This window comes from Phyllostomus discolor, chromosome 8, assembly GCF_004126475.2.
Source record: "Phyllostomus discolor isolate MPI-MPIP mPhyDis1 chromosome 8, mPhyDis1.pri.v3, whole genome shotgun sequence".
In the NCBI taxonomy this organism is placed as follows: Eukaryota; Metazoa; Chordata; class Mammalia; order Chiroptera; family Phyllostomidae; genus Phyllostomus; species Phyllostomus discolor.
Genome location: NC_040910.2, coordinates 90,812,545 through 90,836,130, shown reverse-complemented (window position 1 = coordinate 90,836,130; position 23,586 = coordinate 90,812,545). Strand labels below are relative to the sequence as shown.

General features: G+C 56.3%; 1 protein-coding gene across 2 annotated transcripts in view; it reads left to right on the top strand.

Moving 5' to 3' along the window:
* The window catches only part of MRC2 (mannose receptor C type 2), a 52,648-nt gene extending 34,711 nt beyond the window's left edge, over positions 1-17,937 (top strand). Inside the window, exons 9-30 of one of the 2 annotated variants that reach the window (XM_028519907.2) lie at positions 169-276; positions 2,239-2,354; positions 2,797-2,945; positions 3,571-3,788; positions 4,515-4,657; positions 5,731-5,833; positions 6,104-6,242; positions 6,354-6,389; positions 6,657-6,817; positions 6,924-6,991; positions 7,723-7,823; positions 8,121-8,263; positions 13,239-13,353; positions 13,470-13,633; positions 13,818-13,926; positions 14,454-14,692; positions 14,809-14,977; positions 15,078-15,227; positions 15,531-15,650; positions 15,854-16,033; positions 16,512-16,538; positions 16,636-17,937. In XM_028519907.2, the coding sequence (XP_028375708.1) occupies positions 169-276; positions 2,239-2,354; positions 2,797-2,945; positions 3,571-3,788; positions 4,515-4,657; positions 5,731-5,833; positions 6,104-6,242; positions 6,354-6,389; positions 6,657-6,817; positions 6,924-6,991; positions 7,723-7,823; positions 8,121-8,263; positions 13,239-13,353; positions 13,470-13,633; positions 13,818-13,926; positions 14,454-14,692; positions 14,809-14,977; positions 15,078-15,227; positions 15,531-15,650; positions 15,854-16,033; positions 16,512-16,538; positions 16,636-16,856 (2,979 nt within the window). In that variant the 3' untranslated portion in view covers positions 16,857-17,937. Of the gene's footprint in view, positions 1-168; positions 277-2,238; positions 2,355-2,796; positions 2,946-3,570; positions 3,789-4,514; positions 4,658-5,730; positions 5,834-6,103; positions 6,243-6,353; positions 6,390-6,656; positions 6,818-6,923; positions 6,992-7,722; positions 7,824-8,120; positions 8,264-13,238; positions 13,354-13,469; positions 13,634-13,817; positions 13,927-14,453; positions 14,693-14,808; positions 14,978-15,077; positions 15,228-15,530; positions 15,651-15,853; positions 16,034-16,511; positions 16,539-16,632 lie in introns of both variants that reach the window. The other variant, XM_036033537.1, reaches the window with a different exon arrangement.
* The last annotated feature ends 5,649 nt before the right edge of the window (positions 17,938-23,586 follow it).

Below are 23,586 nucleotides of genomic sequence, written 5' to 3'. Positions count from 1 at the left end.
TAATCTCGCTCTGCCTGCTTTATAGCCTAGAACACAGAGAGGTCAGGCCTCTTGATCAGAACCACACAGCAAGCAGAAGCAGGCTCAGATCTAGAAACCTGGTTTGCTGAAGGGTTTGGGACATTTGGGGGGAGGGGGCTGAGACTCCCTCGTACCCTGTGTCCCCAGGAGGGTCGCTGGAATGACAGTCCGTGTAACCAGTCCTTGCCGTCCATCTGCAAGAAAGCAGGCCAGCTGAGCCAGGGGGCCACTGAGGAGGACCATGGCTGCCGGAAGGTGAGGGTGCTTCTGGATCTGGGCGCTGGTGGGGCCAGCCAGAGGGGCACCCAGGGGCAGGGTGTGGAAACCCCGCAGCCTCCCTTTCTCGGCACACCCTGCTTCCTGCTCTTCACACTGCTCCTTCGCAGCAGTGGTGTGGGGTGGGGTGGGGTGGGGGGCTGCTCGGGGTAAGCAGAGCTCCCCACCCATACCCCTGAGCCCCTCTCCACGGGGAAGCCACCTCCAACAGGCAGCAGAGAACAGGAGGTGGCGGTGAGTCTGGCCAGTTGTCACCTGAGTGGAGGCTGCTGGGGTGAGCCCGTGCCCTTTCTGCACCCTCTGTCTTTGCTGGCACACGTCACACCATCTGATGTGGTGGGTGCTTGTCTGTCTGTCTCTCCTGCAGGGATGAGGCCATTCTGGCGTCTCACTCCTTGTGCTCTCAGCCTCAGGAGCTACCAGACGTTCAGAGAGGGAACGGATTAGGGCCCAGGGTGGGAGGTGGGATAAGTGAGCAGGGGGTGCTGAGTGTACGAATGAGGGTGAGAATGGGTGATTGGCCCATCTCCCTCCCCCGGCCCTCCCAGGGCCCCTCCCAGGCCGAGCGGAGGTGTGAGTGGGGTGGATGTGTCTGGGGTGTTTCAGCTCCTGGCAGCTCCGTCTGCCAAGGCCATGCTCCTCCAGCCCAGCCCCTTACCAGTCTGGCTCCACTGTCTTCCTTTGTATTAAGCCCCCTTACCATTTCCCACCTGACCTGCACCCAAAACTCTACCCCGGGGGGTGGGGGGGGGCAGGAAATGACAACAGGCCCGAACTCTAGTGGGGAGGAAGGAGGGAACACACAGGGGCCCAGCTGGAGCTGGGGGACCAGCATGGTCAGGGAATGGCCCGGGGACCCTGGCCTGGCCTGGGTGAGGTGGGGGTGGGAGGTGGAGAGGAATTACTGCCAACTGCTGCCCCGGCACCAGGGCTGGTCTGAAATGTGTGGGGAGTGCTAAGTAGCCCTGGTGAATACCCCAGGAGAGCGAGGAGTCTTAGCAGAGCCCTGCTGGGCACACAGGATCCACCCCCCGCTACGCGTGAGCACCCACCCACACCAGCTTCTCTTCTGCCCTGGCTCCTGCCCAGAGAGCTGCATCTTACTCTCTCTCGAAACCTCGAGCTCCCCCACACGGCTCCCCACTTCAGGGCCCGCTGGAGGCAAAGGCCCTGGCAGCATCTGGAGTCCTCTTAGGAGGAGCAGGGCTGAGGACAGGCACAGCCTCTGCGGTGCGGGTTCCAGGCGGGGCTCCACCTGGCACGATCTGCACTCAAAGTCGAGTCTCTTAACTTCTCTGAGCCGCGGTTCCTCATCGGAAAGTCAGGAACAGGGAGCCCCTCAGGGTGGCCCAAGGGGAAGGGGTCGGTGGGGGGGTGAGGGCCTGGAGGTGGAGAGCCTGCTCAGGAGCTGAGGGCTCTCTGCGGCCCTTCCTGAGGGTCTGCTCCCCTCCCCACCCCTAGGCCCAGCACACCCTCCACCTCAGTTTTCCAGGCCCCTGAGGATCACCCAGCCCCTCCACATCCTGGCAGCTTCCCCAGCGTTTTAGCTCTGGTTTCTCAGCCAACTGGCAATTTTCCCACAGCTTCTCGTGGCTAAATGTTCAAGAGAGGCATCTGATGGGCCACTTGTCTTTCTGCGCCAGGCCACAGGCTGAGTAGCTGCCTGCCTGCCCTCCAGCCGCCACCCTCGGGCCGTGCTCCCACCCCTGGTCTGGCAGGTGGGGGTAATGGTGTGTGTGGGGGGGTAGTGTGGAGTGACAGGTGCAGAGTACAGCATAGGAAGGCCACATCTGGTGTCGAACGAGTCCCCTCTGTCCTGTGCTCAAGCCGATAACATGTTCAGTGGTGCCACCGATGGCATCCCCCTGCCCCAGGATTGATGGGTGAGAGAGGGGTACCCTCCCCACAGACGCCCCTCTGCTGCCCACTCTCTTGAGCCAGGGTTGGAAGTGGCACAGCCCGTCCTGCTACTGGCTGGGAGAGGACCAAGTGACCTACAGTGAGGCCCGGCGCCTGTGTGCGGACTACGGCTCCCAGCTGGTCACCGTCACCAACAGGTACGGGGGTGGCACCCAGACCGGCTTTCACCCGTGTCCTGGCCTCACGTGGCCCCTCCATCAAACAGCGGGGTAGCACCCCGTCATCGGCCGGCTCCAGGGCCTTTCTCTAATCCTGTCACAAGGACTCCTGGTTATTGAGTGACTCCAGGGTGGGGTGGGCCTGGGCAGCGGCACAGGCAGGTGTAGGTGTGGGCTGGGTGCCCGAGAGAGGCCTGGGCTGGGTCTGACTTCCTCTGTTTCTTCTCAGCCAGGCACAGAGGGCAGACGGTGGAGGACGATCTGGGTTGCTGTGTGTCAGCTGTGGGGTCTTTAGGGATCCCCATTCCCTGAACATTTCCTGGTCCGACTCAGCACCCAGGGTCCTGGCCAGGCATCTGGCCTGCAGTGCCGGGTGCGGGGTAGGTGTGCAGCCTGCCCTGACCAGCCCCTGTGCCCGCAGGTTCGAGCAGGCCTTTGTCAGCAGCCTCATCTACAACTGGGACGGCGAGTACTTCTGGACTGCCCTGCAGGACCTCAACGGCACCGGCTCCTTCCGCTGGCTCAGTGGGGACGAGGTCACATACACGCACTGGAACCGGGACCAGCCTGGTGAGCCCCGCCCCCACGCCGCCCAGCCAGCCCCTTCTCTGACTTCCTGGGGGACCCGTCCTGCCAGGACCCGAGACCCAGGGCTTCCCAGTGAACTGATCACTCATACAACACGGCGAAGCCATTAGGAGAACGGGGTGCGGGGCCTCACCACCTGTGTCAGGTCTGACTCCGCTGTTTATTCGCTGCACATCTTTGGGCCCCTTTCCTCACCTGTCAAGTGGGCGCATTGGTAGTTTCCTCGAAGGATTAAAGTGAGGCTTCAACGGTTAGTGTATGTAAAGCTCTTAGAATAGTGAGTGCTATATAAGTGCTTGCTGTTATTACCATTGCACATGAATTATCTTTTTTAATTAACCCTTTGAATAACCTGCTGAGGTAGGTGATGAAAGAAGCTCAGAGAGGTTAAGCCACTTGCCTGAGAGCTCACAGGAGTAAACACAGAGCTGGGACCCTACCTCCATTCCCGTCCTCCCACCCGGGCCCCGACCTCACAGACCATCCCTGCAGAGAGGGCTGTGTCGGTTCCACGGGCAAGGGTGGTGGTGGTGCCCCAGGGGCACGTGAGGGAGGGCCAAGCCATGAGTCCTCCTCGGTGTAAGGGTGTCCCTTCTCCCTCCCTCAGGGTACGGCCGTGGGGGGTGCGTAGCCCTGGCCACGGGCAGCGCCATGGGCCTGTGGGAGGTGAAGAACTGCACCACGTTCTGGGCTCGCTACATCTGCCGGCAGAGCCTGGGCACACCCGTGACGCCTGAACTGCCCGGGCCTGACCCCACGCCCAGCCTTACTGGTTCCTGTCCCCAGGGCTGGGCCTCAGACCCCAAACTGCGGCACTGTTACAAGGTAGGCAGCCTGTTGTATGGGGGAGGGAGAGAGAGAGGAGCCAAGAGGCAGCTCACCTTGAGGAGGGGGTCCCAGTGAGACCCAGCCACAACCCACGTGGTGGCCCCGAAAACACTTCTTGCCACAGTGGGCTACAGAAAAGCATTTCTGGTGAGACTCTCATCAGTGCACTCTGAGACCTGGTGCATAGTAGGTGCTCAGTAAACATTTGAGGACTTGACAAAACCATGCAGATCATTGGTTTCAGAGGTTTCCAAAGGTGGGGGCTGGGCGGGCTGCTCTTCTGGGAGCCTGACAAAAATACAGTCTTCAGGCTGCCTCTGCGGAGATGGGGATGCAGCAGGTCGTGCGGCACCGGTAATCTGCATTCTAAAGCCTTGCTGGTTTGGGAGCCACTGATGTAGTCTTTTGTGGCATGAAGAAAACTGAAGTCCAGGGAGGACAGGGCACTTGCCCTCGGCAGACTGTGGCTCTGCTGCGGTGGGAGCACCCGTCGGGCCTCTGGTTGGGGGCACTGGGCAGCAGTGTCCTCCAGGAGCTGCCTGTGTCCGCCCCGCTCCTCTGGGGCTCTTTTTCTGATGAGCAGATTTGTCTTTACTGGCCTGGACCCCTGCTCGGTGAGGCCCCAGTCCTGCTCCCCACTGCTGTCATGGGAGGGCAGGTGTCCCCTGGGGAAGGAAGTGGGCCACTGGGGACAGCTTGGACAGCTGGACTCTGCTCCTGCAGGTGTTCAGCTCTGAGCGACTGCAGGACAAGAAGAACTGGGTCCAGGCCCAGGGGGCCTGCCAGGAGCTGGGGGCCCGGCTGCTGAGCCTGGCCAGCTACGAGGAGGAGCACTTTGTGGCCGACATGCTCAACAAGATCTTCGGGTACTGAGCCTGGGTTGGCGGCCTGTGTGTGTGTGTGGGCAACTCCTGGCTTTGCAGGGCCAGGTGAAGGCTACTCCAGGGAGGGCTTGGGGTGACCTGTGTATCTGCTACTAGTGCCAGGACCATCCTGGCCCCTCAGGTGGCCCTGGTCTCCCTGGGGTCAAGACCCGGTGCTGCCCACCAGTGTTGCAGAGCCAGCAACAGCCGCCTCCCCAGACTCACAAACTTCTACATAAGGAACCGCCCTCCCCAGCCCTCCTTCTCCAGTGTAAGACCTTATTTTTACAAGCTGATCCAAGTTGAATGTTCCCCCTCCCACCCTACACCATCCCATCATAACCCACACTCCTCAACAAAAATCTTTTCCTGAAAGACAGGAGGAGAGAGGCTACAAAAGTGAGCATTTTCCTGGGGGTTTCTCCGGGACTCCATCTCGGTCCTGTGGGTCGGGGCTCCACGACCACACACGGCACGGTGGTCCCCTTAGTGCTGGGAGAAGCCCGATGGACCCCGGCTTCCTGAGATCCCAGTTCCGGGGTACCTCCTCCCAGCAAACACCATGCTTACACTGTTTGACTAGTAATTATAATAGCTCACATTGATCACTTCTCTCCAGGCACCAGGTACCGTGCTAAACATTTAATCCTCATTTAATCCTCTTAGCAACCCTAGGGAGTGGGTATTATCGTTGACCTGTGGGCTGATAGGTTGGGTTATTTCCCTAAAGTCACAGAGCTGGTCCACGGGTGAACCAGGCCTGGAATCCAGGTTTACCTGATTCCAGAGCCCAGGTGTACCCATCCCCATCCACCTCCTAAACTCCCTCAAGTGAGAGCCTTCAGTCTTGCTGGCAGAGCACACCCAGCCCAAAGGAAAGCCAGGGAAGTGAGGCAGACCACCCACCACCCCATGAACTGGGGCTCAGTGCCCTCTTCCCTGGTGAACGTGATGCCCAGGTGGAGAGGCCCCAGGCCCTTAGGTCGGCCCAGACTAGAGCGGCAAGGGGAAGAGGGCAGGTTTGACACCTTCTCTCACCTCAATCTCTCTGTCCCCACCCCTGGGTTTTGCTGAAGTGAATCTGAGCCCGAGATCCACGAGCAGCACTGGTTCTGGATGGGCCTGAACCGCCGAGACCCCAGTGCAGGCCAGAGCTGGCGCTGGAGCGACGGCCTGGGGGTGAGGGAGCCAGAACGGGGTGGGCGGGGTCCTGGGTGGGCGGGTCTTGGCTGTGGGCGTGGCCTGGGGCGGGAGAGAAGAGATGGGTAAGATTTGTCAGAAGTAAGGCTTCTACCCTGGGCTGGAAGGTAAAGGAAAGGAGGGAGGTGGGGATGTCCAGCCCAGGTTGGGGGTTCCTCATTCAGGCCAGGTCTCTTGTTTGTTCTGGAGATGGGGTTAGCCTGCACCTCAAGCCTCAGGACCCCCTCCCACTCTAACCTCCATCTTCAGTTCTCGTACCACAATTTTGACCGGAGCCGGCACGACGATGACGACATCCGGGGCTGCGCAGTGCTTGACCTGGCCTCCCTGCAGTGGGTGGCCTTGCAGTGTGAGACGCAGCTGGACTGGATCTGCAAGATCCCTCGAGGTTGAGTGGGGCGGCTTTGGGGGACTGGGAATGGGCTGAAGGGCTGCAGGCCGGGAACCCAAGGGAGGGTCTCCTTTTCCTGCAGCGTCTTTGTCCACATTGTCCCTGTAGGCACAGATGTGCGGGAGCCTGACGTCAGCCCACAAGGTGAGGCCCCCTGCCCCCCACGGCCCCCATAGCAGTCCAGAGAGGGGAAGGGGCATCACCTCCAGGGCAGGGCCTGGCAGGCACAGAAGAGGGTTAGGGGTTCCAGCTGAGAGATGGGGCGCCCGCAGCCCTATCAGCCTGTGTTGGGTGGGCTCGAAGGCCCACCTACCTGCCCTGGCTCTGCCCTGGAACAACCTTGTCACCCTCCAAGGCCAGGCAGGCAGCTCCATCCTGGCCACCACTCCCATGCCGGCATTACCCCTGCAGGCCGGCGGGAATGGCTGCGTTTCCAGGATGCCGAGTACAAGTTCTTCGAGCACCACTCCATGTGGACTCAGGCCCAGCGCATCTGTACGTGGTTCCGGGCTGAGCTGGCCTCTGTGCACAGCCAGGCCGAGCTGGATTTCCTGGGACACAACCTGCAGAAGGTGGGCGGGCATACAAGCGGGCAGGGGGAGAAGTGGGCATGCAGTCAGCAGGGCCAGCAGCAGAAGAGGCCCTGCCAACACTGACCTGTCCACCTGACTTCCCTAGTTCTCCCGGGGCCAGGAGCAACACTGGTGGATTGGCCTGCACACCTCAGAGAGCGATGGGCGCTTCAGGTAGGGAGGGGGCAGCGGGCTGGAGGGCAAGGGCAGGGGGCAGGGGGTGGGGGAGGGCACTTGCATGGGTGGCTAGCCTCGATCCCAGGCTGGTGTAGGGGGGCTGCACAACACGGACACGGATAGACCTGGATTTGACTCTAAGTCTGCCCCTCACAGGCTGTGTGACTTTAGGCAAGTGACCTAACATTTCTGGGCCTCAGTTTTCTCATTGGAATATGAGGACAATGAGGCCTGCCTGGAAGGGTAATTGTGAGGATTAGAAGTAAGGCATGTGAAGTCCTTAGCCCAGCATCCAGCTCATTATCAGGCACTGAATCATGGCAACTCATATTATGCTGGAGTCACTGAGGAATGAGGCCCCCTCGGGACATGGTGGTCCGGAAGGGGCCTCATTGTGTGTGGGGCCCACCCAGCCTGCATTCAGGCAGGAAGGACAGGACCGTACAGGCGTCGGCACACTGCTGCCCTTGGAGCCCTGCCCTGGGAGTCTGAGACTTGTTCTCTAGTTAGAGAATTTGGTGCCCGGGGGGAGCAGGGCCTTACCTGGAGGCACTAGGTCCCTGGGTCCCCAGCCACACTGAGCACAGTAGTTGCACTTCTCAGCCTCCAGATGAGCTCCTGAACTTGGGCCCTTCCCCGCTCCCTTGCCCGTGGCCTCCTTTGCTGCATACGGGAGTGGGGAGGCCGGGGCCCAGTGCTGGAGTCACCCCTGCCTGGTGCTGTTGCAGGTGGACAGATGGTTCCATCATAAACTTCGTCTCCTGGGCACCTGGCAAACCTCGGCCCATCGGCAAGGATAAGAAGTGCGTGTACATGACCGCCAGCCGAGGTGAGGGCCAGGTGGGGGCAGAGAGGGCGCGGACGCCCAGGCCAGGGTCGATGTTGGGGACAGTAATGTGAGCCTGGGCGGGGACTGCCAGTCTCCTCTTATCTTCTTAGCTCCCACAACTCAAGGTCTAGACCAGAGAGCAGAGGGCCTGTCCCCAAGGTCCCACAGCCACAGAGAACTTGAGTTCAGAGTTAGGCACAGGGACCTGAGCCCCAGCCCAGCCTCTTCCAAGGGCAGGGGGTGAGGGGCTCTGAGCCCTGCCCCTAACTGGCAGCGACTCTCCTCTCCTTTCCACAGAGGACTGGGGGGACCAGAGGTGCCTGACAGCCCTGCCCTATGTCTGCAAGCGCAGCAACAACACCAGAAAGACGCAGCCCCTCGACCTGCCCCCTGCAGTCCTGGGGGGCTGCCCCCCTGGCTGGAGCCAGTTCCTCAACAAGGTAGGAGGTGGGGGCATGCAAGGGATTCCGGGGGAGGGTGTCAATAGGAGCAGGCCTAGCCTCAGGGGTCCTGGCTTTTTGGCAACATTAATGTTGTGGCCTCTTGCCGGTGCCCTCTGCCCTCTCCTGCTTGGCCCAGTGTCTGGGCTGGACTCCTGGGAAAATGACCCAATGTAGTAGCACCTTCTGATCCACCAGTAAATAGGGTTGTCCAAATGGTTCTTGTGTTTTCTAGATCAGCAGTGGTTAAACATTTTGATAATGAACTCCTAACTTGTAAAACAAAATATGAACATACAAAGTTTGTGTGTACATCATATCATATATATGCATGTGTCTACAAGAACTATGTTTACCTTTTATTAATGTGACTAATGTTGTATATAAGAAAATAACATATAAGACCAAAACAATATAAAGCATGAGCTAAAAGTTTGAAGTATTTTTTTAGATTTAAATTATTTTATTGTTGTTCAATTACAGTTGTCCGTATTTTTTCCCCACCTCTCCCCCCACCCCCTCCAAACCCACCTCCCTCCCTTGCTTCCACCCTTCCCCTTGGTTTTGTCCATGTGTCCTTTATAGTAGTTCCTGAAAAGTTTAAAGTACTTTTAAATTTTTAACTTTTTCTGTATTAGCGGCATGAAAAAATCATGCTTACTCAGAAACGACCAGTTGTAATCACTGTTAATATTTAAATACCTGCAAAGGGCACAGCAGCTGCCTGTCCTCACGTGAAAGGCTTGTGGCCGACACTGTGTGATTCGTGGCTCGTGGGTCTGGTGTGAAGGTCAAGTTATTTCCAAACGTGACTTTACTGGTTGCTGCAGATTAAAAAGTTGCCTTGCAGAAGACAAATAGGTGAAGTGAAAAAAGTTCACCTGTTGGTGGCCGGGCTTTCTAAGGCTTCTCTGCAGTTTACAGTCCTCTGCCAGTTAAACAAGGTTTTTTTGTTTTGTTTTTTTTAATTGGCTAGTAAATTTCTGCATTTTAAACTAATCTGCCTCACAAACTAATCAGGAAACTTGATCAAGTAGGTTACTTATTTTTTTTAAATACATTTAGAAAATGTTCTTCCCAAGTGTTTTGAGTGTGCAGATGGAAAAGTTTGGGGCAATAAAATTAATTAGAATGGATTTGTTACTAAACATGTTGTCTTTTTGAAGATTTTATATACTGGTTGCTTTTAGATGGAGAGGAAGGAGGAGAGAGAGAGAGAAAGAAACATTGATTTGTTGTTCCTCTTACTGATGCGTTCATCGGTTGCTTCTTGTATGTTCCCTGACCGGGGATCAGACCTGCAGTTTCGATGTATGGGGATCACACTCCAACCAATGGAGCTACCCTGCTAAACATGTTTCCAAAATGGTCCCTCGAGTGTGAATTTCTTTCAAAAAGTGGCTGTTGGCGTCCTGGGCTGAGTGATCAGACCTTCGTTGTTCTTACAAGTGGCTGGAGAAGCTAATTCCAGGAGGGGCAGGCCACCGTTTCCTTGTTGTCTGCGCTGCCGTCATGGGCATGGGCCTCAGCCGGGCTTCCTCACAGGGGGACTGTGAGGGTCCGGTCAGGCGGCCTTAGATCATGCGACCCATCAGTCTTTGTCTCACACTGGAGTGAGGCCAGACACTTAGTGTCTGCAACCCTTCATCTCAGAATATTCAAGTGAGACTTCCGGCCAAGATGGAGGCATAGGTAGACAGACACACTGTGCCTCTTCGCACAACCAAAAGAAGGACAACAACAATTTAAAAACAAAAAACAACCAGAACTGACAGAAAATCGAACTGTATGGAAGTCTGACAACCAAGGAGTTAAAGAAGAAATATTCATCCAGATGGGTAGGAGGGGCGGAGACAGGCAGCCGGGCAGAGAGGACTCGTGGCAGGGCAGTGGCTGGAGGACCAGGGTGGGCAAGGCGGCAGCGGGTGGGGAGCCAGGGAGGTGGCAGATGGTGGAGTGGGCTGTCCCACATTTACGTGCAGATAAACCGGGAGGAACAACTGGGGAGCCAGAGGGACTGCACAACCCAGGGCCCCAGTGCAGGGAAATAAAGCCTCACATCTCTGACTGAAAACACCTTTGGGGGTTGAGGTACCAGGAGACACTCCCAGTCTCACAGGAGAGTTTGTTGGAAAGACCCACAGGGTCCTAGAGCTTACACAAGCCCACACACACAGGAATCAGCACCAGAAGGGTCCACTTTGCTTGTGGTTAGTGGGGGAAGTGACTGAAATCTGGCAGAGAACAGAGCAAGAGCCATTGTTCCCTCTCAGACCCCTCCCCACATACAGCATCACAACCCAGAGACTGGGTTGCCCCACCCTGGTGAACACCTAAGGCTCCATCCCTCACTACCTAACAGGTGGGTCGAGACAAAAAAAAAATGACCCAAATGAAAGAACAGATCAAAGCTCCAAAAAAAAAAAAATACAACTAAATGATGAAGAGATAGCCAACCTATCAGCTGCACAGTTCAAAACACTGGTAATCAGGATGCTCACAGAATTAGTTGAATTTGGTCGCAAATTAGATGAAAAAATGAAGGCTATGCTAAATGAAATAAAGGATAATGTACAGGGAACCAACAGTGAGGGGAAGGAAACTGGGACTCAAATCAACAGTGTGGACCAGAAGGAAGAAGGAAACATTCACCCAGAACAGAATGAAGGAACAAGAATTCAAAAGAATGAGGAGAGGCTTAGGAACCTCCAGAACATCTTTAAATGTTCCAGCATCTGAATCATAGGGGTGCCAGAAGGAGAAGAGGAAGAGCAACAAATTGAAAACTTATTTGAACAAATAATGAAGGAGAACTTCCCCGATCTGGCCAAGGAAATAGACTTTCAGGAAGTCCAGGAAGCTCAGAGAGTCCCAAAGAAGTTGGACACAAGGAGGAACACGCCAAAGTACATCATAATTACATTATCCAAAATTAAAAATGAGACAATCTTAGAAGCAGCAAAAGAAAAGGAGACAGTTACCTACAAAGGAGTTCCCATCAGACTATCAGCTGATTTCTCAAAAGAGACCTTATAGGCAAGAAGGGGCTAGAAAGAAATATTCCAAGTCATGAAAGACAAGGGCCTACATCCAAGATTACTCTATCCAGCAAAGCTACCATTTAGAATGGAAGGGCAGATAAAGTGCTTCTCAGATAAGGTCAAGTTAAAGGAGTTCATCATCACCAAGCCCTTATTATATGAAATATTGAACAGATTTATTTAAGAAAAAGAAGATAAGCCCTGGCTGGCATAGCTCAGTGGATTGAGCACAGGCTGGGAACCAAAGTGTCCCAGGTTTGATTCCCAGCCAGGGTACATTCCTGAGTTGCAGGTCATAACCCCCAGCAACTGCACACTGATGTTTCTCTCTCTCCCTCTCTCTCTATCTCCCTCCCTTCCCTCTCTAAAAAAATAAAAATATAAATAAATAAAATCTTTTTAAAAAATTTCTTTAAAAAAAAAGAAAAAGAAGAAATAGGAACAGTAAAATGACAGCAAACTTATAATCATTAACAACCACATCTGAAACAAAAACAAACTAAGCAAACAACTAGAACAAGAACAGAACCACAGAAATGGAGATCATGTGGAGGGTTATCAGTGGGGGAGTGGGAGGAAGAGAGAGGGGGAAAAGGTACAGAGAATAAGTAGCATAGATTGTAGGTAGAAAATAGACAGGGGGAGGGCAAGAATTGTATGGGAAATGTAGAAGCTAAAGAACTTATATGTATGACACATGGACATGAACTAAAGGGGGGGATGTGCGTGGGAGAGGGTGTGCAGGGTGGAGGGACGTGAAGGGGCTAAAATGGGACAACTGTAATAGCAAAAAAATATATTTTAAAAAGAATATTCAAGTGAGTATTATACCTTTTCTATTAAAAAAAAGTAAGATGTGTCTTATTAAACCATTGGAAAATACAGAGAAAAAAAAACACCTCACACTCTCCAGAGATAACCACTATCAGTGTCCATCGCTTCCCTTCCTGTCTTTTCCCACACAACTGAGTTTGTACTAAATAACACAATTTATCTAGTTTTTTGGTCAGTGTTGTATTTTGAACATTTTCTCATTTCATTAAATTACCAAAAACATATTCTCTTGGCTTCTTCCACCTAGTATAAAATAGAATATATTTTACATATATTCATTCTCCCTGATTGCACTGCCTCTGAGCAGAAAATTACTGTAAATAATTTATTTTCAAAGAAACAGTCTTCACTTGGTAAAGATTTCCCACACAGGAGGTTCCTTTGACCTTATGTAAGTAATAAAGGTGGGAAAAGAAACATAAAATTATGGGAGTTAGAACCTGCTCCCCCACAAAAGTCTTTCAGAAATAAAGATAAGCCCTGGCTGGTGTGGCTCAGTGGATTGAGTGCCTGCAAATGAGTGCCTGCAAATGGAAAAGTTGCGGGTTCGATTCCCAGTCACAGCACATGCATGGGTTGCTGGCCGGGTCTCCAGCTGGGGGCATGTGAAAGGTGACTTACTGATGTTTCTCTCACACAACAATGTTTCTCTCCCTCTCTGTCTCCCTCACTTCCCCTCTCTCTACAAATAAATAAATGAAATTTAAGAAAAGATAAGAGTATCCAGAGATAATCATGTATGTTCAAAGGGCAAGGTAACGGATTTCAGACAACACTTCCGAAGACGTTTAGCAGAAAGCGAGATGGACCTTGTTCGTCCTCCCAGTGCTCGGCCCAGGTGCTGTCCCCACGTGTAGTAGAGCCTTTGGTGGCCCAAAGAAGTCCTCCCACTAACACTCCCCCAAGTGTGGGCAGTTGTGTGTGGTCTGCTGCGCCAGGTTGTGAAGGTGCTGGAGACTTGCCCCAGGAGACCCCAATGTCCTGGTTGTGAGAGCCCCCAAAGCCTCCCCAGGCCTGCTCCTGAGGGGTACGCAGGGGTGTTTCTGGGTTTGTGGGACAGGGAGGCGGAGCTGGACATCACGCCTGTCCCTGTTCCCCAGTGTTTCCGAGTCCAGGGCCAGGCCCCCCAGGACCGGGTGAAGTGGTCAGAGGCACAGTTCTCCTGTGAACAGCAAGAGGCCCAACTGGTCACCATCGCCAACCCCTTAGAGCAAGGTAGGGGCTGGCCCCTGGGGAGGCCCCGGAGTCCTCAGACCCAGTCCCCCAAAATGGCTAGTGCAGAGTGAGCAGGGGCTGCCTGTTCGTTCATAACTCTTTTCTGGGGACCGTAGCATTCATCACAGCCAGCCTGCCCAATGTGACTTTTGACCTTTGGATCGGCCTCCATGCCTCGCAGAGGGACTTCCAGTGGGTGGAGCAGGAGCCTGTGCTATTCGCCAACTGGGCGCCAGGGGAGCCCTCGGGCCCTAGCCCTGCTGCTAGTGGCAACATACCGGTGAGGAAGCCCTTCCCCCCTCCTCTACCACCCACCCTCTGCCCCACTGCCCGAGCTTGCGGTGCTTGCCTTCGCTCCCCGGGCTCCCCCACTTCCAGCCTCTTTGCTGATAGTGCCTTTTGGGGGCAGTGGCACAAGGTGGAGGCAGCTGTGGGGGCTCCCCTGAGCAGCTCCTTTCCCCCAGACCAGCTGTGCGGTGGTCCTGCACAGCCCCTCAACCCACTTCACTGGCCGCTGGGATGATCGGAGCTGCACGGAGGAGACACACGGCTTCATCTGCCAGAAGGGCACAGGTGTGTGTCACCAGGGAACTCAGACACCCCGGCTCTGGGCTGGATGCCGAGGGCCCTGCCAGGAGGAGTGAAGCGTGGCTCCTGACCTCACCCCCAGAGTCTCGTTTCCTCTTGGGAGGCGCCGGGGCAGAAAGGCCCGGTGGTGCCAGTCGGAGGGAAAGGCAGTGAGCAGTGAGGGGTCTCAGAAGGCAGGTTTGGGTATGAAGGGCTGACCAGGGAGACCAGACCCTAGGCATCCATGGTGTCGAGCAACCTGAGGTTCTGTCCGAGGCGCCTGCAGCTCCATGCTCAGGTCCTGCTGCCCTGGGTGCCTGGGTGGGAACAGGTGAGGGCTCTCGCTTGCTTCTCAATCTATTGGCAGGAGTACGTCATTGATTGAAGCAGCAGCTAACAGTCACTGTCAGTGTACCAGCCCTGTGCTCAGCGGAGGCCTGGCCTCTGTGGACGTCTGGCACTCCCCCAGCCTCACGCCCAGGGACCGGGTGGGGGAGGCAGAGCCCACCTGAGCCCTGTCTCCTTCCCTGTAGACCCCTTGCTGAGCCCATCCCCAGCAGCATCGCCCCCTGCCCCTGGCGCTGAGCTCTCCTACCTCAACGGCACCTTCCGGCTGCTGAAGAAACCACTGAGCTGGCACGATGCCCTCTTGCTGTGTGAGAGCCGCAACTCCAGCCTGGCACACGTGCCCGACCCCTACACTCAGGCCTTCCTCACACTGGCTGCCCGAGGACTGCGAACGCCACTCTGGATCGGGCTGGCCAGTGAAGAGGTGGGCCCCCAAACTCACCCGATTTCCCTCCCCGTCCCTTCCTAACCCCTGCCGTCCCCGTCCCCGCCTCCCTGGCTGGCCCCCTTCCTCCCACCCTGACAGCCTGTCCTGCCTAGGCCTCCCGGCGGTACTCCTGGGTCTCGGAGGAGCCGCTGAGCTTCGTGGGCTGGCAGGACAGGGAGCCCCAGCATATCGGGGGCTGTGCCTATGTGGATGTGGATGGGGCCTGGCGCACGACCAGCTGTGAAACCAAGTTGCAGGGGGCTGTGTGCGGGCTTAACAGTGGTGAGTGCTCACCCGCTGTGGTGGGGGGTGGGGGGTGGGCAAGGCATAGACCGTTCCAGGGAGGACCTTGGGCCACTTCCTCAGTTCTGCATCCCCTCAGGGCCCCCTCCTCCCCGAAGAATAAGCTACCACGGCAGCTGTCCCCAGGACCTGGCCGACTCCGCATGGATTCCCTTCCGGGAGCACTGCTACTCCTTCCACATGGAGCTGCGGCTGGGACACAAGGAGGCGCTGCAGCGCTGCCAGCAAGGTGGGCAGGGCCGGCGGGAGCCCCCTCGGGCGTGTCAGGTGGGGACCCCTCTCGTGGACACTCTGACCCCGTGAATGCAGTCCCCGTGCTCCACCCTTCCCACAGACACTCGCACACAAGTGCCCTGTCACGCACGTTCCCATAGACCACACGCGACACCACACGGCGTGCCTCTACGGCACACAAATGCAGGGACTCCACGCCATCCTCTGCTCCGGTGGCCAGAAAGTGAGGTGGGGCCTCTGGGGGCTCTGCCGCCCCAGAGAGACCCCCTGTCCTGACGTGGACCTCCCCTGTGTCCAGTGGGGGGGACGGTCCTGTCCATTCGGGATGAGATGGAGAACGTGTTTGTCTGGGAGCACCTGCAGAGCTTCGAGGGCCAGAGTTGGGGCGCCTGGCTTGGCATGAACTTCAACCCCAAAGGTGGGTACTCTGTGCGTGGGTTGGGGAGGGCAGGGCCTCAGGCTGTAGGGGAGATGCCCTTCACCCGGGCGTGGTGGGGGTGATGGCTTTTGGGGGGGAAGTGGGTTCCAGAGCAGGCTTGCTCTCTCCCACCTCCTCCTGCTCTGCCTCGTCTGCCCTCCCCCCCCCCCCCCCCGTGCCCCTCGGTGCCTTCTTTCCCGCAGGGGGCACCCTGGTCTGGCAGGACAACACCGCTGTGAACTACTCCAATTGGGGGCCCCCCGGCCTGAGCCCCAGCATGCTGAGCCACAACAGCTGCTACTGGATCCAGAGCAGCAGCGGGCTCTGGCGGCCCGGCGCCTGCACCAACATCACCATGGGCGTCGTGTGCAAGCTCCCTCGAGGTGAGCACCCCGGCAGGTCCGCAGCTCAGCCTCCTCCGTCCCCACAAAGCTGGGACTGGGGTGGGCCAGAAGCCGATGCTCATTTTGCAGTAGACACAGTACAGAGGAAGGCATGGATAGGCAGGTCTGGGGTGCCAGAACCCTCCCCTGGGATAAATTGGCCTGTAGGAAGGACTTACTCTTTCTACAGATTTCCAAGCTAGACAGCAAACCCGTCATTTTGTAGTAGCTAAGGGCAGGGACAGGGTTCAAGCCCCAGCAAACCACTTACCAACTCTGTGACCTTGGGCAAGTTACTTAAACTCTATGGCCTAGTTTTCTCGTATGTAAAATGGGGATAATAACAGTACCTACAAGATTAAATGAGCTAACGAAAGTGTCTGGCACTCGGGGGCCCTGTCCGTGTTTGCTGCTTGTTCTATTACATTATTACCACCACCACTGCTGCCACTAACTGGCCCCTCCCTCTTTCTCACAGCTGAGGAGAGACGCTTCTCCCCATCAGGTGAGTGGAAGGCAAGGCTGGGACTCATTTTCCCTGCATTTCGGGAGGGGGGCCAGTGGCAGGGCCTCTTGACCGAGTGTCTGTCTGACCGCAGCAGCGCTCCCAGAGAACCCGGCGGCCCTGGTGGTGGTGCTGATGGCCGTGCTGCTGCTCCTGGCCCTGGTGACCGCAGCCCTGATCCTCTACCGGCGGCGACAGAGTGTTGAGCGTGGCACCTTCGAGGGTGCGCGCTACAGCCGCAGCTCCTCCAGCCCCGGCGAGGCCACTGAGAAGAACATTCTGGTGTCTGACATGGAAATGAACGAGCAGCAGGAGTAGAGCCCAGGGCATGGGCAGGGCCCGGGAGGAGGAGCTGGGTTGACTGGGCCCTCCCTGTCCCAGCTGCCAGGGCAGGTGGCCTGCGGAGGGGGTCTATGGGAGCGGCTGCTGGGGCTGGGCGTGACCTGGGCTGGTAGGGCCCCTCCCTCCCTGAGGGCTGGGCCGAGACCTGGCTGAGTGCTGCGTGGTGTTTCCTTTTCTGGGGTCCTAGGGTCTAAGGCCTTGACCTGGACGTGTGCCCCCAGAGCAACCAGAGGCAAGACAAAGCCTCTTTCTGCCTCTTTTTCCCTAGACCCCCCTGCCCAGGCCTGCTGACCAAGCCCCAGGTCCCCCTTCTCACTGTGGAGCCCGAGGAGCCTCCGCAGATCCCTCAGCCAGCCTCTGTCGCCTCCCTCCTTCCCGCCTGGCAGCCTCAGCGCGGAGTCCCGCACCACGGCCCCGCCGGCCCTGCGCCCCGCTTCTCACTCAGCCCTTCCTTCTGAGCCAGGGCCTTGGGGCTTGGGGAGTCCTCTTGCTCTTAGTGGGGGTCAGCTTGAGGAGTCTAAACATCCATCACTCCTGTGCTTGCTAGGGTGGCCTTGGGGCATGGCAGGGGCGGCCTGGGTCAGGCCTGAGAACCAGGGCGCCACGGTGGTGTCAGCTGGGCTGGAGACAAGACCGAGGAGTGACTGGGCTAGGCTGGGGTGTCATCTCCTGCCGGTCGGGGGAGGGCTCTAAAAAGTCCCTAAAGAGTCCCCTGTGGGGACCAAAATAATTTCCTTAATGTTTCCAGCTCCTGGCTCTGATTTGGAGAGAGAGAAGGGGGTTGCCAGAGACCTGGGGGCCTCCGAGAAGCGGGAGCCTGGGTTAGCTCCAGGTGCGCGCCCTCTAGTGGGGCCCAGAGGAACAGCACCCATGCTCCTGGCGCGCCCCGCCCAGGGAGCTGACTCTGCCTTTCCGAGAGGCTGCGATCCCAGCCCCAGTGGAGTTGTACGGCCAGTCCTGGCGCCTCGCAGGACAATGTGAACATGGACTCAAAGACATGGTCCTTTTTTTGTAGTTCTTTTTTTAATGTGCCATTATTGTAAAAAAAAAAAAAAACTAAAAAGAAAAGCACACAAATAAAACACCTTTAAGAGGCCTGAGAGAGGGGTTCCTGCCGTGTCCTGTGGTGGGCCTTGTTCCTCATATCACTTGAGATAAATGTCATGTTTCAGCCGGCATCTCCCGTTATTTCTGCAGTGAACCGTTTGGCTTCGGTCGCCGGGCTCCACGGGGACACCTTCAATTCACTCTGGTCTCTTCTTCCGGGACCTCGCCTTTCTGGGCCTGCTCACCCTTCTCTATTCCTGGGGAGCTGTGTGGGTGTGAGCTCGGGTGACTTAGCTCAACTTCCAGCAGGTGTAAAATGAGAGAGCCGGACTCACCTGTGAGGGCTGCTTGAAGGCTGTTGGAGGGTTAAGTGAGGTCATCTGTGCAAAGCAGTCCGCACAGTGCCTCGAGCTCATGCAGTGAGAGTCCACAAACGTCCCCTGTTACTGTTGTTTCTGCGCTCTGGCTCTGAGGGGAGCATTCAGGGTGCCCAGGCCAGCCCTAGGTGGGGGCTCCACACCATCCACCTTCCAGGGCAGCTTTTGAGCTTCAGGAAGGCACACACTTGACCTTGGGAGCTTGGGCTCTGAAACCACCCAGAGGCAATGGATCGCCAGACTTCCCCTGACCCGCCTTCACTCATTCAGAGGATACTTGAGTTGGAGATACAGCGAAGAACAAAGAGACGGCCCTGCCAACACAGGATGGTCCACTCTGCCAGGTCAGCCAGATGCTGTGAGGACAGCTAAAGCCAGCCGAGGGGAGGGTGTGCTGGTCTGGATGCTGGTTGGGGAGGGTCTCACCAGAGGGAGGTGAGGGGTGAACAGTGCAATAGGAAGGCCAGGTCCCGGGCACCAGGAATAGCAAGTGCCCATGGCGCTGTTGTGGGGGTCCTGGAGCTTTAGGGGACCGACAGGGAGGCCAGGCTGGCTGGACCTAGGGGTGGGGAGTGTGGAGGGGTGGAGGCAGGGCAGTTGGCAGGGGTGCAGCCGCCCAGCGGTGGAGAGCATGGGTGTTGGTTTAGGCAGAGTGGGAAGTCAGTGGGAATGGCTAACCCGATCGACCTTTTAAGAAGGTGGTTTGGCTTGTGGTGGTCAGATTGTGTGCATGTTGTACCTTGTTCATGATTTTTAAAAACAAGTTTCTCCTGCTCTGAGTAGGTAATAGTGCCACATGGTTCAAAGCCTAAATGACATAAGAAAGATACACATTGAGAAGTCTCACCCTGTTCTTCTCCAGCTATTTTCTGAGTCCAAGGCTGAGGTCAAGTCTAAGTCCCTTCTGCAGCTTCCTTTTGGGGTTAAATCCCCAGTCATGGCCCACAGCTCAGCTGTAGGGAGTCACCCTAGGGCAAAAGCCCTCGCTCTGGGAGGGAAAAGCTGAGGGGTGAAGGCAGGGTTACAGGCTCCCGGGGTGGCAGGGGCAGCTGAGGAAGTGAGGACTCAAATGCCCCAGGCTGCCTGGAGGCAGTGGCTGGTTGAATGTCCAGAGGTTTAAATCACTCCAGTAATTAATACCTGTCCTCACTCCCGTCTGCTGGAGCCCTGCTCCACCCACAAGCGGTTCAGACAGCTTCTCAGGCCTTGGGGGACCCCACAGACTTGTTCTGTGCCTCCTTGCTGGGAAGCTCCACCCTGCCAGAGGAGGCTAAGGGCAGGAGGAAGGCTCTGGGCCCAGCCATTTGCCTCTGGCTCCAGGATAGCCCTGTGTCACCAGAGCACGGGACAGAGCTTCCTTTCTGCTCATGTCAATTCACTAAGCACCAGCACCTCCACCACAGGCCATCTCTGCCGGGAGGGGCGTGCCCTGAGACCCATCCCCGTGGGCCAGGCACAGGTCGCTGTGTGCCAGGCATCGTGCCCAGCCTGCCCTGGCAGAACTGCACAGGCCCAGCTCTGGCCACCTGGACATTCAGTGACAGCTCGCCGAATCCATGAATGAATGGGAGAGCAGTGTCAGGCCTTTAACAACCTCTTCTTGTCAGGGCAGAGAGGCCTCCTCCGAGGTGTCCTGGCAGAGCTGGCCCGGCCCAGTGGGCAGCGCTGTGAGGCTGCGGGGGTGGGGAGCCGGCCAGCCACGCCACATGGCTCTCCTGGAACGGAGCTGCCTGAGCCTGCCGGGCGGCCTTGAGCACGAGGGCTGAGTCTATGGCAGGGACAAGGTGAAGATTTCACCCTGAGGTGGGACCCCGAGAAAGGAAGGCGGGAAGAGGGAGGCAAAGGGAAAGGAGTGGGGACAAGCCCAGAGAGGCTGCCGGGGGACCTGCGTGAGATCGGGGTGCCCGGATGTTCGGGCCTGGCCTGATGTTCCTAATCTTAGGGGCCGGGCTGCCAAGAGCCCCAGGAAAAGGCTGACTTCAATCTAGAGCTGCAGATTTCAGTCTGCCCTCATCTGTAAAAGCAGGCGGGGTGCCAGCCCTGGAGAGAAAGGAAGGAGCGAAGCCACAAGCCGGCACTTCCCAACCGAAACGGAGTTGGTGCTGTAGTCAATGCAAAAAAAAAAAAAAAAAAAAAAAAAGACTCTCTTCTGTACTGGCTGATGGCTGAACTTCCATTTTGGCCCTTATAGGGAAATCCTGGTCAGTTGGCCTTTTCTCCTTTCCTCTTTAAAGTTCTGAGGTCTACGGATGTCCAGGGATCCTGTCCTTGTCGTCATATGTCCCTGCAGGCTAGTCCCTGCGGGCCAATGCAGAGACACCCTTCTGTATCTCCCTGGGGCTCGGGAAGCTGTGGGTGGTGTCTTTCCCGTTACTGGGGCTGCAGGAGGCTCCGGTCACTGCTCCAGACACACCATCCATTCCTCCACGGCGATGGTAGCGACAAGAATGTTCATTGCGTGGTTACTAGTGCTGCCCTGTGCTAACTGCTGGCTAGGAATTAACTCCCTGTATCCTCCAACACACCAGGAGGTAGGTGCTCTTGTGCCTTTTTGCAGAGAAGCAAACTGAGGCACAAAGAGAAGAACTTGCCCCACCCTGCCCCCGCCCTCCCTGTGCTATAGAAAGTGTTGGGGGTGGGCAGCCAGTCCTGGAGAGCCCCCCATCCCTCTTTGCAATCTTGCAGTCAGGCTTCGGGACAGAAGGACTTTGTCTCAACCTGCCATCTCTGCCGAGGGTTCCAGAAGCCTGTTTTGAGTGTAAGGGCTAAGAACGAATCTCTTTCCTTTTGTTCCATGCTTCCCTTCCAAGGTAGTGACTGTCGCCCCAGCTTTCCGAAAGCAGAGCGTTCCTAGGAGCCCTCCCGTAGGTCGGAAGGACGTGTGTAGAGTGAAGACGAGCACCCCCAGACCCAAGAGTCAGTGCGTACGTCAGGTCTTCATATCGTTCACTGTGATCCAAATGCTCCGCTGTGTCCAGTTTCACACCAAGTGTGGCAGCCTTACTCGCGCTCTCAGGCTTTCCTGGCGCCTCAGGGCGCGTCCGGCCAGCGGGTGCACGGAGTAAGCCCAGGTGAACACGGCCCCCACAGACGCGGTGCAGGGCTCTGGCCGCTGGCGGCTGGGCCACTCAGCTGGTTCCCGGGGACCGGGCACTCTCACTGCTTCCGCAAGGGCTCGCTACAAAACAAACACTGAACACGATTTTCACTTTTTGCCTTTTTTCGTAGAAGTGCAAGTCCCCTTCAGATTTCCTTGGTTAGCGAACACAGTACTAGTGTAGGTCTTTCATAAAAGTGCAGTGGCGGGAAGAGAACTTTCAGAAAGCAGGGGACACGTAGGTCACCCGGGCTGAGGTAGGACCCTGGGGTATAATGTGGAGAATGCACAGAGATGAGGCGGGGGCTCGGTTGATGTGTAGACATTGACACGCTCTTGGATATGTGAAAGCTCACATTCATTTCCCCAGTGAGGTTGGCCCTCCCCGAGCCACTGAGCAGCAGGCTCCTCTCTTCCTCTCTCCTCCTGCCTGCTCTTCCAGGTCCCCCTTCCCTCCTCTCTCCAGTCAGGGTTGGTGGCTTTTGGTGGCTCTCTACAGCTGTGTGTGGACCCTTAGCTTGCTGGCCTGACCTTGGAGGCGGGCAAGGGGGTGGGGGGGCGGGCTCCCCTGCTCAGTGACCCCATCCTAGCCAGCTGCTCCTGCACATGTCTCTGAGCCCCCGGCCTGGCCTTCCCTGCCCCGCCTCTCTGCTTGCCCCGGGCCCGCCATCCTCCAAGGCCCTTGCTCGGATCCCCCTGACTTCAGAGTTGGCTAAGGATGTTCTCTCTCAGCCAGAAGCCGGCCTTGGCCAACAGGCTGACTTACACCCTGCAGACTGCGGCACATCACTTCCTTGAGCCTAGATTTTGTGATGGTTCATTTTATGTGTCCACTCGACGGGGCCGAGGTGAAACATTACCTCTGAGAGTGTGTGTGAGGGTGTTTCCTGACGAGACTGGCGTTTGACCGGGTAGGCTGTGTGAGGGACATCGCCTCCCTAGTGCGGGTGGACATCCTTCCATCCGCTGAGGGCCTGAAGGCAGGGAAAGGGCCAATGCTGTCTCTGCTTGAGCTGGGCCATCATCTTCTCCTGCCCTCGGACACCTGTGGTCCTGGGTCGTGGACCCTTGGACCTAGACAGGACCCATGCACACCACTGGTTCTCCTGGTCCTCAGGCTTTCGGGGTTGAGCTGGAACTACAGCACATCGCTGGCTTTCCGGGGTCTTCAGCTCGCAGATGGCAGATCGTGGGACTTCTCAGCTCCGTAACTGCATGAGCCAGCCCTCCTAATACATTTCTTTCTATAGATCTGTGTAAACCCTGTTGGTTCTGTTTCTCTGGAGAACCCTAATGCAGGCTTCCTCCCTTGTTATGGGGGGTTAATGACATCTGCCTCACAGGCTTGCTTGCGAGGATTGACGATGAACGAGAAATGTCATCCCCAGGCCCAGCCCACAGTGGAAGCCGTAGATGCATTTCCTCCATTTGACTTTTTCTGTTTGTGTCCTGTGGCCCCAGTGTGACTGCGCTCCAAGAGGGTGGGCATCATGCATTTTTTTCCTGGGTCCTCACAACCTGGCACGTAGTTGATGGTGGGTAAATGTTTGAGGGTCGTGATGCCAGCTCGTTGAAGAGCCAAAGGCTTGGAAAGACCCTGTGTCCCAGCCACTGTGGGGCAGCCTTGTAGATTCTGGTGATACTTACCCAGGCATAGAGGGGAAAGATAGCTCTTTGCATCACTTTTATTGAGTTGGCGAAAAGGTCCATTAGGTTTTTTCTGTGCGATGGCTCTAGTAGCACTTAGTTGTCTTTCACTTCATTCAAAACAATTTGTGAGGTTGTGCTCTGACAGCTGCCATATCAGTGCACACTTAAAGAACTTCTCAAACTTGCTGAATTTTTGTGCAGTCATTTCAATACTGAAGATGGAAGAAAATACACAACATTTTCAGTATATTAGGCTTTATTATTTCAAGAAAGGTAAAAACACAACTGAAATGTGAAAAAAGATTTGTGCAGTGTATGGAGAAGGTGTTGTGGCTGATCAAATGTATCCAAAGTGGTCTGCAAGGTTTCATGCTGGAGATTTCTCGATGGACAATGCTCCACAGTCGCCTAGGCCAGTTGAAGCTGATAGCGATCAAATCGAGACATTAGTTGAGAACAATCAACATTCTACCATGGGGGTGGGGGAATGGGAAGAGCTGATGTACTCACAATATCCAAACCAATAAAGTTATTG